Below are 14,070 nucleotides of genomic sequence, written 5' to 3' on the forward strand. Positions count from 1 at the left end.
GTCCCCTTCTAGAGGTTCTAAGGAATTAATGAGTTTGGTGGCCTTGGCAGTTTTGTTTGGACAAGTTTTTGAAAAATGCCCTCTCTGTCCACAAATGAAACACCTCTGACTACTCTTCTTCCCTCTATTCCCTTTCCTCCGAAAAAACTTCAAGGGCTTCTTTCTTCGTCGGGGAATTCTCTCAAACTTTTGTTTGTGAAACTTCCTCTTTGTGGAGCAAGTGAAACTCTTCTCTTTACATTAGATTTCCAAGTATGGTTTTGTGCATGCCTTAGTGAATTTGGACTTTTGTTTCAATATGTCAGAGAAGAATTGGTGTTGCTTGCAAAGTTTGTCAAGAGCTTCTAATGTTAACTGGTGAATTTGCCCTAGAGTGAGGGCACTGAAGTCTTTTTGTGAAGCGGCTACCATCCTATGAAGTTCGGGTTGGAGTTCTTGTGGGAGAGAGGCTACATAAGTATTTTTCAAACTGTTGTCATTGTAGCCATTTAACAAGTAGAATCGTTGCGACATTCTCTGGAAATGCTTCTCTAGATTTTTTACCTTTAGCGAACAACATTTCATTTCAAAGAACTCTTGTCTCATCTTTTTATCGAAGATGCTCATATCTCCGATAAACTCTTGGTGGATCGCCCCTAGAACTTCAGCAGTATTGTGCAATATATGGAATTGGTCTTGCCTAACTTGTCCAAGATTATGGTACCACTCTTTCAAGGTACCGGTCATTCCAAAACAAAGTTATTTTTCTTGTTCAATTAAACAATGCCGACAGAAAATACCAACTACAAAATTATATTTATTACCGTGGAGACAAACTAATACTTGTGGGTATAGTAATCGGGAAAAATAAGTATTAAAAACAAAAAAGAACTAATATTTTTTTATATATAAAACCATACTTGAAATGATGTAGTATCAATTTTGAGCTAAATCAAACAACAATTATATAATCTGTCAAGGCAAATCAATAAAAGAATGTGATTTAAATATCATTTATTGTATTACATTTTGGAAGTGCCAAAATCATATTGCATGTGTGAAATGAAATAAGTGATAAATCAAAGTTTGAGTTTGTAAAAGATGAAGAGATGGGACTATCTATATAGTGAAATAGTAAAAGTTGTGAAAATGTATTATGTGACATGAGAAGTATGTATTGAAAACAAGGGAGGGGATCCACTTATTTTAAGAGTAACTTGAAAAAATTGATGGAAAATTCAACACAATAACAAGAAAAGCTCTAAGAGAGTATATGTAGCGGATAATAATTTCTCCAACTTGCTAGAAAGGAGCAATAACAAATAATGACAGTAAGTAAGCACACACAAGAGACTTTTAACGTGGAAAATCTTCCCTAATGTGAGAAGTAAAAACCACGGACACAAGCCAGTCAATCAAGCTTCACTATGATCAAAATAGAAATACAAGAGTGTCTCCAAAATACAACACAAAACTTGCTCAACAATACGGCAAACAACAGAGCAACAAGCTTGAAAATGAGAACACAAGAGTTGCAGAAAAACAGTCACTATTGTGGCTCGTTTTCTACCACCTCAGATGACTTCTCACCGATCCAACCATTCAGAATGAAATACTAGAAGCCGTGAACCTGTTGTCCAAATTTCAGCTCGATCAACGGTGAACGAAGAAGCAATCGCGAATTTCCCACGGCTGCTATGACTTACTACGGATTGAGTTCTCTTGTCTTCTCTCTTTCCACATCTGACCTATATCCATTAGATTAAGTGGGACAAGTACATTTTACCCAATTGAGTCTTTCTCCACATAGGAAGGAAGCCCAAACTTAACAAATCTCCCTCTCACAACTATGTGGAGAGAATCGCCAAAACGACGATCTCATAAGTTTCAAACTTTCATTTTGATAAGGCCTTAGTCATCATATCAGCACCATTATCATATGTATGAACCTTAGCCAATTCCAACAACATAGCATCCAAAGCATCACGTATTCAATGGTACTTCACATCAATGTATTTGGACCTAGAATAAAAAGTTGAATTCTTCCCAAGTTGAATTGCACTTTGACTATCACAAAATAACAAGTATTTGTCTTAGACAAAACCAAGCTCAAGCAAGAATTTCATCACTCAAAGCAACTCCTTGTATGCTTCTATAATGACAATAAACTCTATCTCAGTAGTGGACAATGTAACACACTTTTGCAACCTAAATTGTTATACCACAACTCCCCCTGCAAACTTAATCAAGTAATCCGGAGTGGACTTTCTGGAATCAATGTCTCCAACCATTTCAGAATCAGTATAGCCCACAAGAGTAGGTTTATCACCTCCAAAACAAAGCCTCAAACTAGCAGTACCACAAAGATACCTCAAAATCAATTTCACAGCATTCCAATGCTCTCTACCTGGATTTGACAGAAATCTACTAACTGTACCAACAACATGTGCAATATCTGATCTTGTACACGTTATTGCATACGTCAAACTTCCCACAACAGATGCATAAAGAACCTGTTGCATATATGATATTTCAGCTCCATTTGAAGAATACTATTTAGCACTCAACTTAAAATGAGTAACAAGAGGAGTGTTTACCGCCTTAGCATTTTGCATCTGGAACTTCTCTAACATTCTCTTAATATAGTGTTCCTGTGACAACCAAAGTTTCTTTTCTTACCTATCTCGCATGATTCTTATACCAAGAATCTGCAGAGCAGCTCCCATGTCTTTCATGACAAATGGCTTGCCTAATTTCTTCTTTAACGTGACAATCGTGGAAATATTTTCCCAATAATAAGCATGTCATCAATATATAATAATAGGATGATGAAATCACCATCAACAAACTTTCTAATGAAGACACAATGATCAGAAGTAGTCTTCTTGTAGCCTTGCTCACACATAACAGACTCAAACTTCTTGTACCATTGTCGTGGAGCCTACTTCAAATCATATAGACTCTTTCTCAGTTTACACACATAGTTTTCTTTCCCTTCAACAAGAAAATCATCAGGTTGTTTCATATAAATCTCTTCCTTCAAATCACCATGAAGGAAAACAGTTTTTACATCCATTTGCTCTACCTCCAAATCAAGAGTAGTAGCCAAACTCAATACCATTCTAATGGATGACATCTTCACCATGAGAAAAAATCTCACTGAAATCAACATCATTTCTCTGTTTGAAACCTTTAACCACCAACCTGGCTTTATACCTTGGAGATGTAGAATTACTTTCTTGCTTCACCCTGTAAATCCACATGTTTTCCAAAACTTTCTTCCCTTTTGGGAATTAAATTTGATCAAATTAAATGTGTGATTATCATGCAAGGACTTCATTTTCTCTTGCATTGCATCCAACCACTTCTTCTTTTCTTCATTCTCCATAGCTTCATCATAATATTCAGGTTCTCCTCTGTCTGTCACAACAACATAGTCATCATAAGGGTACCAAGTAGATGGTTTCCTCTGCCTATTAGACATTCGAAGTTGAACTTGAGGTGGTTCAAGAGCATCATCAAGATTCTCGTCTTGTGACATTTCATGTTCATCTTCACCAATATCAATGGAAAATCTAACTCATCTTCAAGTTGTTGATCACCAACATAATCATGTTGCTCACCATTTCGAATATAATTCTCAATTGTATCCAAATCATTTATAGGCGTCCAAAATGGATCAATATCAAACAATCTACTATCTTCCTCGGGTGTAGTCTTTTTCATCTTATCAATATCTTCAATGGTTTGACCTTCCATGAACTTCACATCACGACTTCTAACAACCTTTTTCTCAAAGGATCATACAACCTGTAGCCAAATTCATCTTCACCATAACCAATAAAGATGTAATGCATTGTCTTTGCATCCAACTTGGACCTTTAATCCTTTGGAACATGTACAAATGTCTTGCAACCAAAGACTTGCAAATGATCATACTTGACATTCTTACCAAATCAAATCTTGTCCGACACCTCAGCATTCAGAGCAACTGCAGGACTAAGATTAATAACATGTGTTTCCGTGTGCAAAGCCTCACCCTAGAAATGTTTAGGTAATTTTGCTTCAGAAAGCATACACATCCTCTCCACTAAGCCATTGAGTTGGGGAGTCTTAGGAGGTGTCTTTTCAAGTCTAATACCTTGTTGTTTGCAGTAAGTATCAAATGGCCCATAATACTCACCATCGTTGTTAGTACGAATGCATTTCAACTTCTTGCCAGAATGTCTCTCAACCAAAATATGGAATTGTTTAAACTTTTCAAGCACTTGGTCCTTTGTCTTCAAAGCATAGACCCAAAGCTTCCTTAAACAATCATCAATAAAAGTAACAAAATAAAGTGCACCACCAAATAACTTTACCTTCAATAAAAGTAACAAAATAAAGTGCACCAATTCAAACAGCTCTGACTTCCTTGAGAGATGATACTTCTTAAAGGATACTTTGGCCTACTTACATGCCATACAATAAGAACATTTATCCAACTCTGCACTCTTCAATCCTGAAAGTATATCCTTTTTGGATAAACAATTCTACCTTTTTTCATGATATGACTGGGTCTGTGGTGCCACAAAGAAGCCTATTTGTCCATGACATTCACACTTTCTTTAGCAACCAAAGCTTTTGTCCAATACAATTTAGAAATTTTCTTCCCTCTGACCACAACCAAGTTACCTTTAGCGAGTTTCCATTTTCCAGAACCAAAATGATTATCATAACCACCATCATCAAGAATCTGCATAGAGATCAAATTAAAACGAACATCTGAAGCATGTTTAACTCCTATCAACAATAACTGCACTCCCATGTCAGTATGCAAACAAATATCACCAATGCCAACTACCTTTGACACACCATCATTACCCATCTTCAACACTCCAAAATCAACAGAAGTGTAAGATGTAAAGAACTCCTTACTTGGTGTGACATGTAATATAGCACCACTATCAATTATCCACATACTCTCATCTGATACAATATTAACCAAATCACATTCATGAAGAACAATAAGATTGTCACAAGTAGTAGTAATAATATGATCATTATCACCATTTTTTTCTCGTTATGCTTGCCCTTTTGTCTTTGTTCTCTATTTTCCAATGAAAACAATTCTTCTGTATGTGACCTGCTTTGTGACAATAGTGACACTCCATATTCTTGTATCTGAACTTGGACTTACTTTTGCGTTTTTATCTATCATCTTTTGGTTCCTTTCTATGACTTCTCCCACTATTTACAGTGACAAACACCTTAGAATGAGATGAAGTATCATGTGCCTTCTTCTCACATCTTCATTAAGAATACTTCCTTTTATACTTTGCAAAGAGACAATACCATTAGGTGTTGAGTTTGTAATTGAAACCCAAAATGTTTCCCAAGAATCTGGTAGAGTATTCTGTAGCCATAGTCCCAACACTTCATCATCAAACTTGATACACATTCCTGATAAATGATCAAAGACCCATTGAAAATAATTCAAGTGGTCTGAAATAGAAGCTCCCTCCTTGTACCTAAAATTCATCAAGGAATTCAACAAGTATAATTTCTTATTCACTGATTTAGAAGCATACAAGGATTCAATTTATTCCATAAAGATTTTGCATTTTCCTCATTAGGAATGTGATTGTAGACATTGTCTTCTACATATTTCCGAACGAAACCACAAACGTATTGATGTTGAAAACTTCAATCCTCATCAGTCTTGGACTCTGTCTTCTCAATAGAAAACAGAGGAATATGCAAATTCTTCACAAATAATAAATCTTTCATTTTTCCCTTCCACAAGTGATAGTTAGTGTCATTCAAACATATCATTCTATGTGTATTTGGCTCCATCATTCAAGCAAGTCAAATAACCTCTAACCTCAAACCCCAAAGAGCTCTAATGCTACTCTGATGGGAAATTCAACACAATAACAAGGAAAACTCTAACATAGTATATGCAGCGGATAATAATTTCTCCACCTTGCTAGAATATATAGGAGCAAATAATAAATAATGGCAGTAAGTAAGAACATACATGAGACTTTTAACGTGGAAAACCTTCCCGATGTGAGAAGTAAAAATCACGGGCACAAGCCAGTCAATCAAATTCCACTATGATCAAAATAGAAATACAAGAGTGTCTCCACAATGCAACACAAAACATGCTCAACAATACAGCATACAATAGAGCAACAAGCTTGAAAATGAGAACAAAAGAGTTGCAGAAAAACAGCTAATTTTTTGGCTTGTTTTATACCACCTTGGGTGACTTCTAACTGATCCAACCGTCCAGAATGAAGTACCAGAAGCTGTAAACCTGCTGTCCAAATTTCATCCGATCCAACGGTGCACGAAGACGCAGTCGCGAATTTCTCACGAATGCTATGAGTTCCTATAGATTGATTTTCTTGTCTTCTCTTTCACTTTTCTATTGTCTCCTTTTGCCTAAACTGATTGCACACTCTTACCACATCTAACCCTATCCATTAAATGAAGTGGACAAGTAGGTTTTACCCAATTGGGTCTTTCTCCACATAGGAAGGGGCGCAAACCGAACAAAAACTTACTCCACATCCTAACTGTCAATTCTTGAGAAATCCAATAGTTAGATTTATTCACTAATTCAAACCATTGAATTTTCTAAAAATGAATGACTAGGATATAGAGTATCTTTTTTCTACTTACTCTCGAAGTAAGTGGATATAGACTTAGATTTATGATATAATAATTAAAAATTGTGTAAATATAAAATGAAGTGGGTGAAAGAAGAGGTAATAAAATTGGGTGTACTATGTACGAGGAAGCTTAGAAAACTTAGATTTAGAATATAAAAATGGGGGTCAAAGCAAGAACCATAATGATTATGGAAGGACAATAAACCAATTATTACAACCAATTAACCCATAATAGAAATGGATATAAAATTGCTGACACCATATGGTGTAATATCATGGTTGTTGCAATTTCCAATACTAAATCATAATTCATATCGTCAGACATAATACAAATTAAATTGGAAACTCCTCCTACAAATCCTAAGGAAAGTCACAAAATAATATTTTTGTAATTTATTTATTAATAATGATTGTTTATAAGTAACATATCATTTTCATATGATATATCAGGAGTCAATAAATTACTTCCAAGCTATATGGCATGACATATTTTGTACCACGATCCTCTCATTCTTTGGAGTATAACATGGTTGATTAGAAAAATAATTAATTATTAAAATTTTAATTTAAATATATTTTTTTAAGCAATCGTACCTAGTGGTACACTTTATGAGAAAGCAGATATAGTCCCATTCTACATATATCAGTGTTAGAAAGATGGCATTTGATTTTCCATAAAAATTCCACGCGAACACCAAAATCACAATTATCATCAATTTAAAACACTATTTATTCTAATATTTTCGACCGAACCTTCTCTCGCGTCTTATATCATACCTTCGATTCCTCTGCTTTCACGTTATTATCAACAATGAACAAAGCCAAATTTCTCGGATTTCTACATTTTTATTAATATATGATTTCGTCATAGCTATAAACAATTAAACATCAATTTATTCATTCATCGATTTGATTGAGAAGTAGGACGAATCTTATGGATTCTACAATTGAACGCGACGAAGAGAAACCACTAGTTTCCGATGAACCATTGCAGATTCTTCAGGATTCTAAAAATAAGAGCCATAAGAAGGATGTTCATATATTGAGTTCGGCGTTTCTGTTAATCTTTCTAGCTTATGGAGCTGCTCAGAATTTACAGAGCACTCTCAACACTGTTAGTTTTCTTAATATAACAGTATTTTTAGTGTTTTAAATTTTAACTATTCGTCACATTGTTGGTTAATGAAATTAGGATATTATCATTTTAGTATTGAATTTCTGAAATTAAAGTATTTGTTATGTTAGTTACAGAATTCAAGAAATTATCGTTTTAGAATGTGTTTTGTTGAGATTAATTTTGTCAAAGAAACAGTTGTTGGAGGTCCAAATAAGTGTAAATGTGTAACTATATAGATGAAGGTGTTTGGCAAAATTATAATGATAATCCTACATCTGTTTTGGGGTGAAAATAAGCATTAGTTTTAAAGCTACACTTTAATGTGATTATCCGACTTTTCAGATTATTTGAACCAAACACACTCTTAGTCTTAAAAAAAATTTGAAATCATATTACTCTCTGGAAACAGCATCTTCCTTTGGTTGCGTATATTTGCCCTCCCCTAACTAGAGATTGCATCTTCAAAGGGTAAGGCTGCGTACATCTGACTTCCCTAGACTCCATTAAGTGGGAGCCTTGTGTTCTTGACTGCCCTTTATATTAGGTCCTGGAATTATAATCTTCCAGTAAAATAGGATCCTCTAACATGTAAAGTAAGGAATAATATGACTGATGTTTATATTTTAGGGACTAATATGATTTGTGTTAGGACTACAATAATAGTTTCTTAACATTAGGGCCAAAAGTGACTGAGTCTTGTAATTAGAGGGCCTAATATGATGGTTTAATCAAAGGCATTTTTTGGCATTTAGTTTATGAAGAAATTGAATTCTGAACTTGTGAATTTGAGTTTGATTTCAGAAGGAGGATTTGGGGACAACTTCACTTGGGATATTGTATTCGTCTTTCACGTTTTTCTCTGTGATTGCTTCTTTAGTGGTACGGCTTCTTGGTTCCAAGAATGCTTTAATCATCGGGACAAGTGGTTATTGGCTGTATGTTGCAGCAAACTTAAAGCCAAACTGGTAATTGAAGGCTATCTTCTTTTGGATTTTCATAAAACTCTGCTGTTGTCGCAAACATAAACCTGCACTGTATTAAAATAAGATTCCTTAACTCTCAAACATAAGCTTGATATTCTGGCTAGGTATTTCTGAATCTTTATTTCATTGGTATTGCACTTCCTTGAACAATATGGGTTGAAGTTTTGGAGATATAATTGCAAATTACTTGGTTAATAATATCATGACGAGGATAGAAAAGTTATCAGTAAGCAGTGCTTTGTGAAATTGAATTGTAGAACTAAAATGGAAAAACAAAGTGTGAGTGTATATCTTTGTTTTTTAGCTGCAGAAGCATCTCACTAGAAGAGCAGCAGGGCAGAAAAAATATGCATTCCTCAGTTGTAGTGGTCCGGGTGGAAGCCATTTTGAGTTGAGGGAGTGGCATAAGAATAGTTGAACTTAATAGTGCATATATTGTGGTGCAAAGCATGCCCCTATATGGACAATTTGATTGAACTCTTGTTAATTATAGATATAACAGGAGCTACTTGGAATTCCTACAACTCATGTTCTGCAATTAGTTATATTCTGGGATTCATGAATGATTTCTTAGTTTTTTTAAGGTTGACCATTTATGGTTTCACTTTAACTTATTATGCATATCCTTTACCATTGGGTGATTCTTCCTCCAGGTATACATTGGTTCCAGCCTCTTTGTATCTTGGGTTTTGTTCTTCAATAATATGGGTTGGACAGGTACACGAAACATGTCAAGGTTCATTCAAACTGTCATTAGTCACCTGTATCTTTACTAACCTTGGTTTGAACTTCAGGGAACATATCTCACTTCCACTGCACGTAGACATGCTACAGATTACAATTTGCATGAAGGTGCAGTAATTGGCAACTTCAATGGGGAATTCTGGGCTGTGTATGCACTCCACCAGGTGATCATATTATTTTTAACTCCAAACTGACCACTTTGTTGTTTTTTGTTTCTTTAAATAAAAAGAACTGTTTTAGAACTCAAAGCTGATCAAATAAGATTTCTTTTGTAGTTTATTGGAAATCTTATCACATATGCTCTACTGAATGATGGGAAGGTATGCAGTGGTTGATCTTTTGCATTTTGGGAATTTTCTTTTAATCTGTCTGTTTTAACTTTCAGCTCATGATCTTTAGTTTGTTGAAGCTTTCCCCTTCCCCGTTAGCTATTAAGAATGAAGAATAGGTGCTTATGTTATATTTCAGAATAATAGCTCACTTATGATTGACAAACCTTTTGTCCAAACTCTGTTGAACCAAAATAGGATTAAATTTTCTATTAAAAAAAAACATTTACCTTGCAATAAACATCTATGTATTTAATCTTCAGCTTTGTTTTATTTTTTGAAACTAAGGACTTGTAATGGTTTACCAATGGTGTTGACTGTTGACACTGTAATCTGGCATTGCTTTATTTGCTTTTTAATTTGTAGGGTTAAATTTGTCCAATATTTTGAAACATGTTAATTTGTACAGTATGCAAAATATTTCAAGGAAATGTAGTGGTGATGTGTTTTTGCTTGCACCATTCATTTACTACTAGCAAGTTTCAGGTTTTGATTTTAAATATTTTATACATTCTCATGGTTTGACTTTTCCATATGACTGCAGGAAGGAAACACCAATGGCACAACTTTATTGTTTGTTGTATTCCTTTTCGTCATGTCCTTTGGTTCAATACTAATGTGCTTTTTGAGTAAACAGAGTGGTAATGGTAAGGGAGAAAATGAGCTTTCAGGTGCTGATGCTGGTTTGTATGCATCACTCAAGTCTCTATCCAAATCACTTACCAGTGCATTGTCTGATGTAAGGATGTTGTTGATCATACCTCTCATTGCATATTCAGGACTGCAACAAGTATTTGTTTGGTAATTTATTATGAATAACAATGCATAAATCCTCTTTATCTTTCAGTAATGGTTGTCTGATTTTTGGTGTTCTTCCACATCCATTATGTCTTGTTTGTTAATGAAAATTTCTTGCACAGGGCTGAATTTACCAAGTATATTGTAACTCCTGCAATTGGTGTTTCTGGTGTGGGTAGCGCAATGGCAGCATATGGAGCTTTTGATGGAATAGTAAGTATGTGAATGAAGAACTGTACTTCCCTGTCTTCCGTGGTTGAAAGTAACTTGATTGCACCATGCGAATATGAGCATCTCTCTCTTCTTCTAAGTTTTTTGAAATGTCTAAAGCAACTACTATCAGTATCTGTAAAAGCAAATTCTACTTGTCACATAGAAATACATTCTCATGGGATCAGTTATATATTGTTTTTTTCATTTTCTTTGAATCTGTCAGTGTTCTCTGGCTGCTGGTCAACTCACTTCTGGTCTCACGTCTATCACATCAATAGTCTGTTTCGGAGTTTTTGCTCAGGCGATTGTATTAATCTTACTTCTGTTAAAGTTCAGGTTAGCAATAAATACCTTTGTTTGACTGAAGTTTATGGGTACTATTTCCCCCTGTATTTTCCATCGTGCTTATATCTTGCTTTGCCACTCTTGATCCAGCATTTCTAGCGGATGGCTTGGTACTCTGTACATACTTTTTTTGGCCGCTTTATTGGGCATTGGTGATGGAGTTTTAATGACACAGCTCAATGCTTTGCTTGGAATGTTATTCAAGCATGACACTGTATGCAAAATGCCATATACATCTTTATTTCCCTTAAAATGGATGATAGTGTTTGAATCATGTAATAGTATTGTTCACCTTGCATCTCCATAACATGATCTGAGCTCAATGCTTTGCTTGGAATGTTATTCAAGCATGACACTGTATGCAAAACGCCATATACATCTTTATTTCCCTTAAAATGGATGATAGTGTTTGAATCATGTAATAGTATTGTTCACCTTGCATCTCCATAACATGATCTGAGATCAATTGTTTGTTTGCGCCACATTGCTAGTTATAAATTCATTCACAAAGTATGCATCTCCTGTAATTATTCTCATATTGCACATACTTTTTGCTTGATTCTTTTTCTCCTTGGCTTATTTTCCTCAATAAGCCAACCCCACCTAGTGTAGCTGACGCTACCTACTAGGATTAAGGTTGGTTGTTATAGCTGCTGCTTATTTCCTCAATACTCCTGGTATCTTTTTGTTGAGCTTTTTACCGTAAATAGTTTAAGTTTCCTCTAAATGTCAAGTGTATGTTGCTTCTGGTGCAGGAAGGGGCATTTGCACAGCTAAAGATATGGCAAAGTGCTACAATTGCTATTGTGTTCTTTTTAGCCCCGCATATCTCGTTTGAGACAGTGGTTGTGATTATGCTTGTTTCGCTATGCTTGGCATTAGCCAGTTTTCTATGGCTAGCTCTCAAGGTGGCGAAGGCATCACCATGACACCATCCTCCACCGGGGAGTGAATTGAATGTTGCTACAACTGCTAGCATAATAGATCCTCGTATGAGCTCTCTCTCTCTCTCTCCTTGCCTGTAATATATCCAATCTGAACAACTTCATTATTTTATTTTTAATTTATGCTCAAATTCCCTGTTGTTGAATGAGCTGTGTATAAATTATGATTATTGTTGTTGTATAAGCATAGGTGGCTATATTTACTTAAATATACTCCTTGACAAATTCAAAAGGTAAAGATACATGCTCAATAAGTAATACTATTTGCACACTCGCGTATAATCTCTTTAAATCTGTCACAATTCAATATATATGACCTGCAGAGGAGGATGTATTGCGTTTAGAGATGAGAAGTGTTAGTGCTTGCTATTTATTATAGCAGTTATTTTATGATAGATGGTATTATTCGAACTATGTAGCTAATCTCACTTAGTGAATTTAAGGTTTGATTATTGTAGTATAGCAAGGCCATTCAGAATTTGCTAAGGATTGTCAAATTAACATTTCTTTTAATCATTGAGTGTGTAATCACCTAGTATGGGCTCTGAAATTCTCGAGTTAGAGTTTTTGGCAACCCAAATACATTAATTTTTTAAGAAGAGTTTTGCTACCATTCTATATTAGTTAGCACCTTTTGTAGTGTTCATGTACCAGATAACTTTTTTATAAAAAAAAACATTTCTCAAGCTAAAAAAGAATTCTGTTTTACCCTTTTGGACTCTAGTGCAGAAACAATCATACCCCCAACCACCATGTTTCCACGCCCACAATATTTTAATTTTTAATGTTGTGGAGTCTCCAATATCTAATTCTGCTATAGTGGCTAATTCTGCTCATAAAGCACGCTTTAGTGGCTAATGCTGCTCCTCACAACTCGGTCATAGTCATCATATGACCCAAGTTATGCTCCATTTCATCTCTCATTGGTCCATGACATACAATTTCTCACACAAACATCCTCATAACTCAAAAGACATAGTAGTTAAGATTAGGTAGTTCTGCACCAAATTTCACTGCTGCATATGCACCCTCCTAATAAGCACCAACCATTTCATCTACCCTTTACCATCCCAAAATGTCTCTTTGGCTCTTTAACTTCATTCGTTTGCACCTCACAACCCCATGGCCTATACTAATCTCTGCTGCAACATGGATAACACTACTTAGCATCACGGTGGCACTGGCCACTTTCTCATTGCAGGTGGCGTTTGTTTCGGCCATATCTCCTTCGTCTTCCTTGGCTCAGAAGTGCAAGGCTGATGGGTCCATTGGGATAGCCATGGATGTTCCAAGAGACATTCTTTGTTTTACTGCTCATCTGTGCATGAAATCCAAGATTGATCTAATCCTTCTGCCAGTGATGTTACCACATCATATGACAGGACCACAATATTATGATTGCACTGATCACCACAACTATGACATTGAATCACAATGACACAACCACGTCGGAAAGACAATGCAATTGCTTTGGTCCATATTTGGACTGCATCAGGCCACATCAGTGATTATGACACAAATGTAAAAAGAGTAGAAGAAACAAGAGTATGGGATAAAACATAAGTGTACTGAAAAAAAGGATCTAAACATTGTATTTACAAAACTTGAAACAAGAATCTTGTTTAAGGAAACCAAACTGTTTCATGATCAAGAAAAATGTTGTGGTAATTAGTAGAGATATTGCAGTCTTAAGCATGTTGAATACATAAAAGCAAGCGAAAAATTAAAGTCAAGCATTGAGTAAAATGTTTGGATACATCATTCTTGGAACTTGCTATTAATGTGGTCATGAGTTTTGAAGGTGTAAAATGAAAAAATCAACTAAAGGAGAGTAAAGAATATGACGGTTACGAATATGATCGTTGGGGTTATAGTTGTTGGATCATTGACAATTGGGAATGCATCTCTCATTTGGGCTGTCAGATGAAGATGGCTCGTACTCTCAGCCGAAGTATTTTC

At 35.3% G+C, this 14,070-nt stretch overlaps 1 protein-coding gene across 1 annotated transcript; it reads left to right on the plus strand.

Moving 5' to 3' along the window:
• Positions 7,400-12,385, plus strand: LOC109333609 (UNC93-like protein 3). The gene is made up of 10 exons (XM_019569126.1): positions 7,400-7,752; positions 8,557-8,720; positions 9,392-9,455; positions 9,533-9,646; positions 9,758-9,802; positions 10,356-10,612; positions 10,732-10,822; positions 11,046-11,158; positions 11,258-11,381; positions 11,923-12,385. The coding sequence occupies exons 1-10, from the start codon at positions 7,573-7,575 to the stop codon at positions 12,094-12,096; spliced, it is 1,326 nt and encodes a 441-aa protein (XP_019424671.1). The 5' UTR covers positions 7,400-7,572; the 3' UTR covers positions 12,097-12,385.

The sequence above is a fragment of the Lupinus angustifolius genome, chromosome LG19 (genome assembly GCF_001865875.1).
Source record: "Lupinus angustifolius cultivar Tanjil chromosome LG19, LupAngTanjil_v1.0, whole genome shotgun sequence".
Classification (NCBI taxonomy): Eukaryota; Viridiplantae; Streptophyta; class Magnoliopsida; order Fabales; family Fabaceae; genus Lupinus; species Lupinus angustifolius.

Bases quoted from the DNA above. Each gene is read 5' to 3' on its own strand.
- LOC109333609 (XM_019569126.1), top strand. From the start codon at position 7,573: ATGGATTCTACAATTGAACGCGACGAAGAGAAACCACTAGTTTCCGAT. The intron at 9,647-9,757 runs GTGATCATATTA...TTTCTTTTGTAG, and splicing joins CTGTGTATGCACTCCACCAG to TTTATTGGAAATCTTATCAC. The intron at 10,613-10,731 runs GTAATTTATTAT...TTTCTTGCACAG, and splicing joins CTGCAACAAGTATTTGTTTG to GGCTGAATTTACCAAGTATA.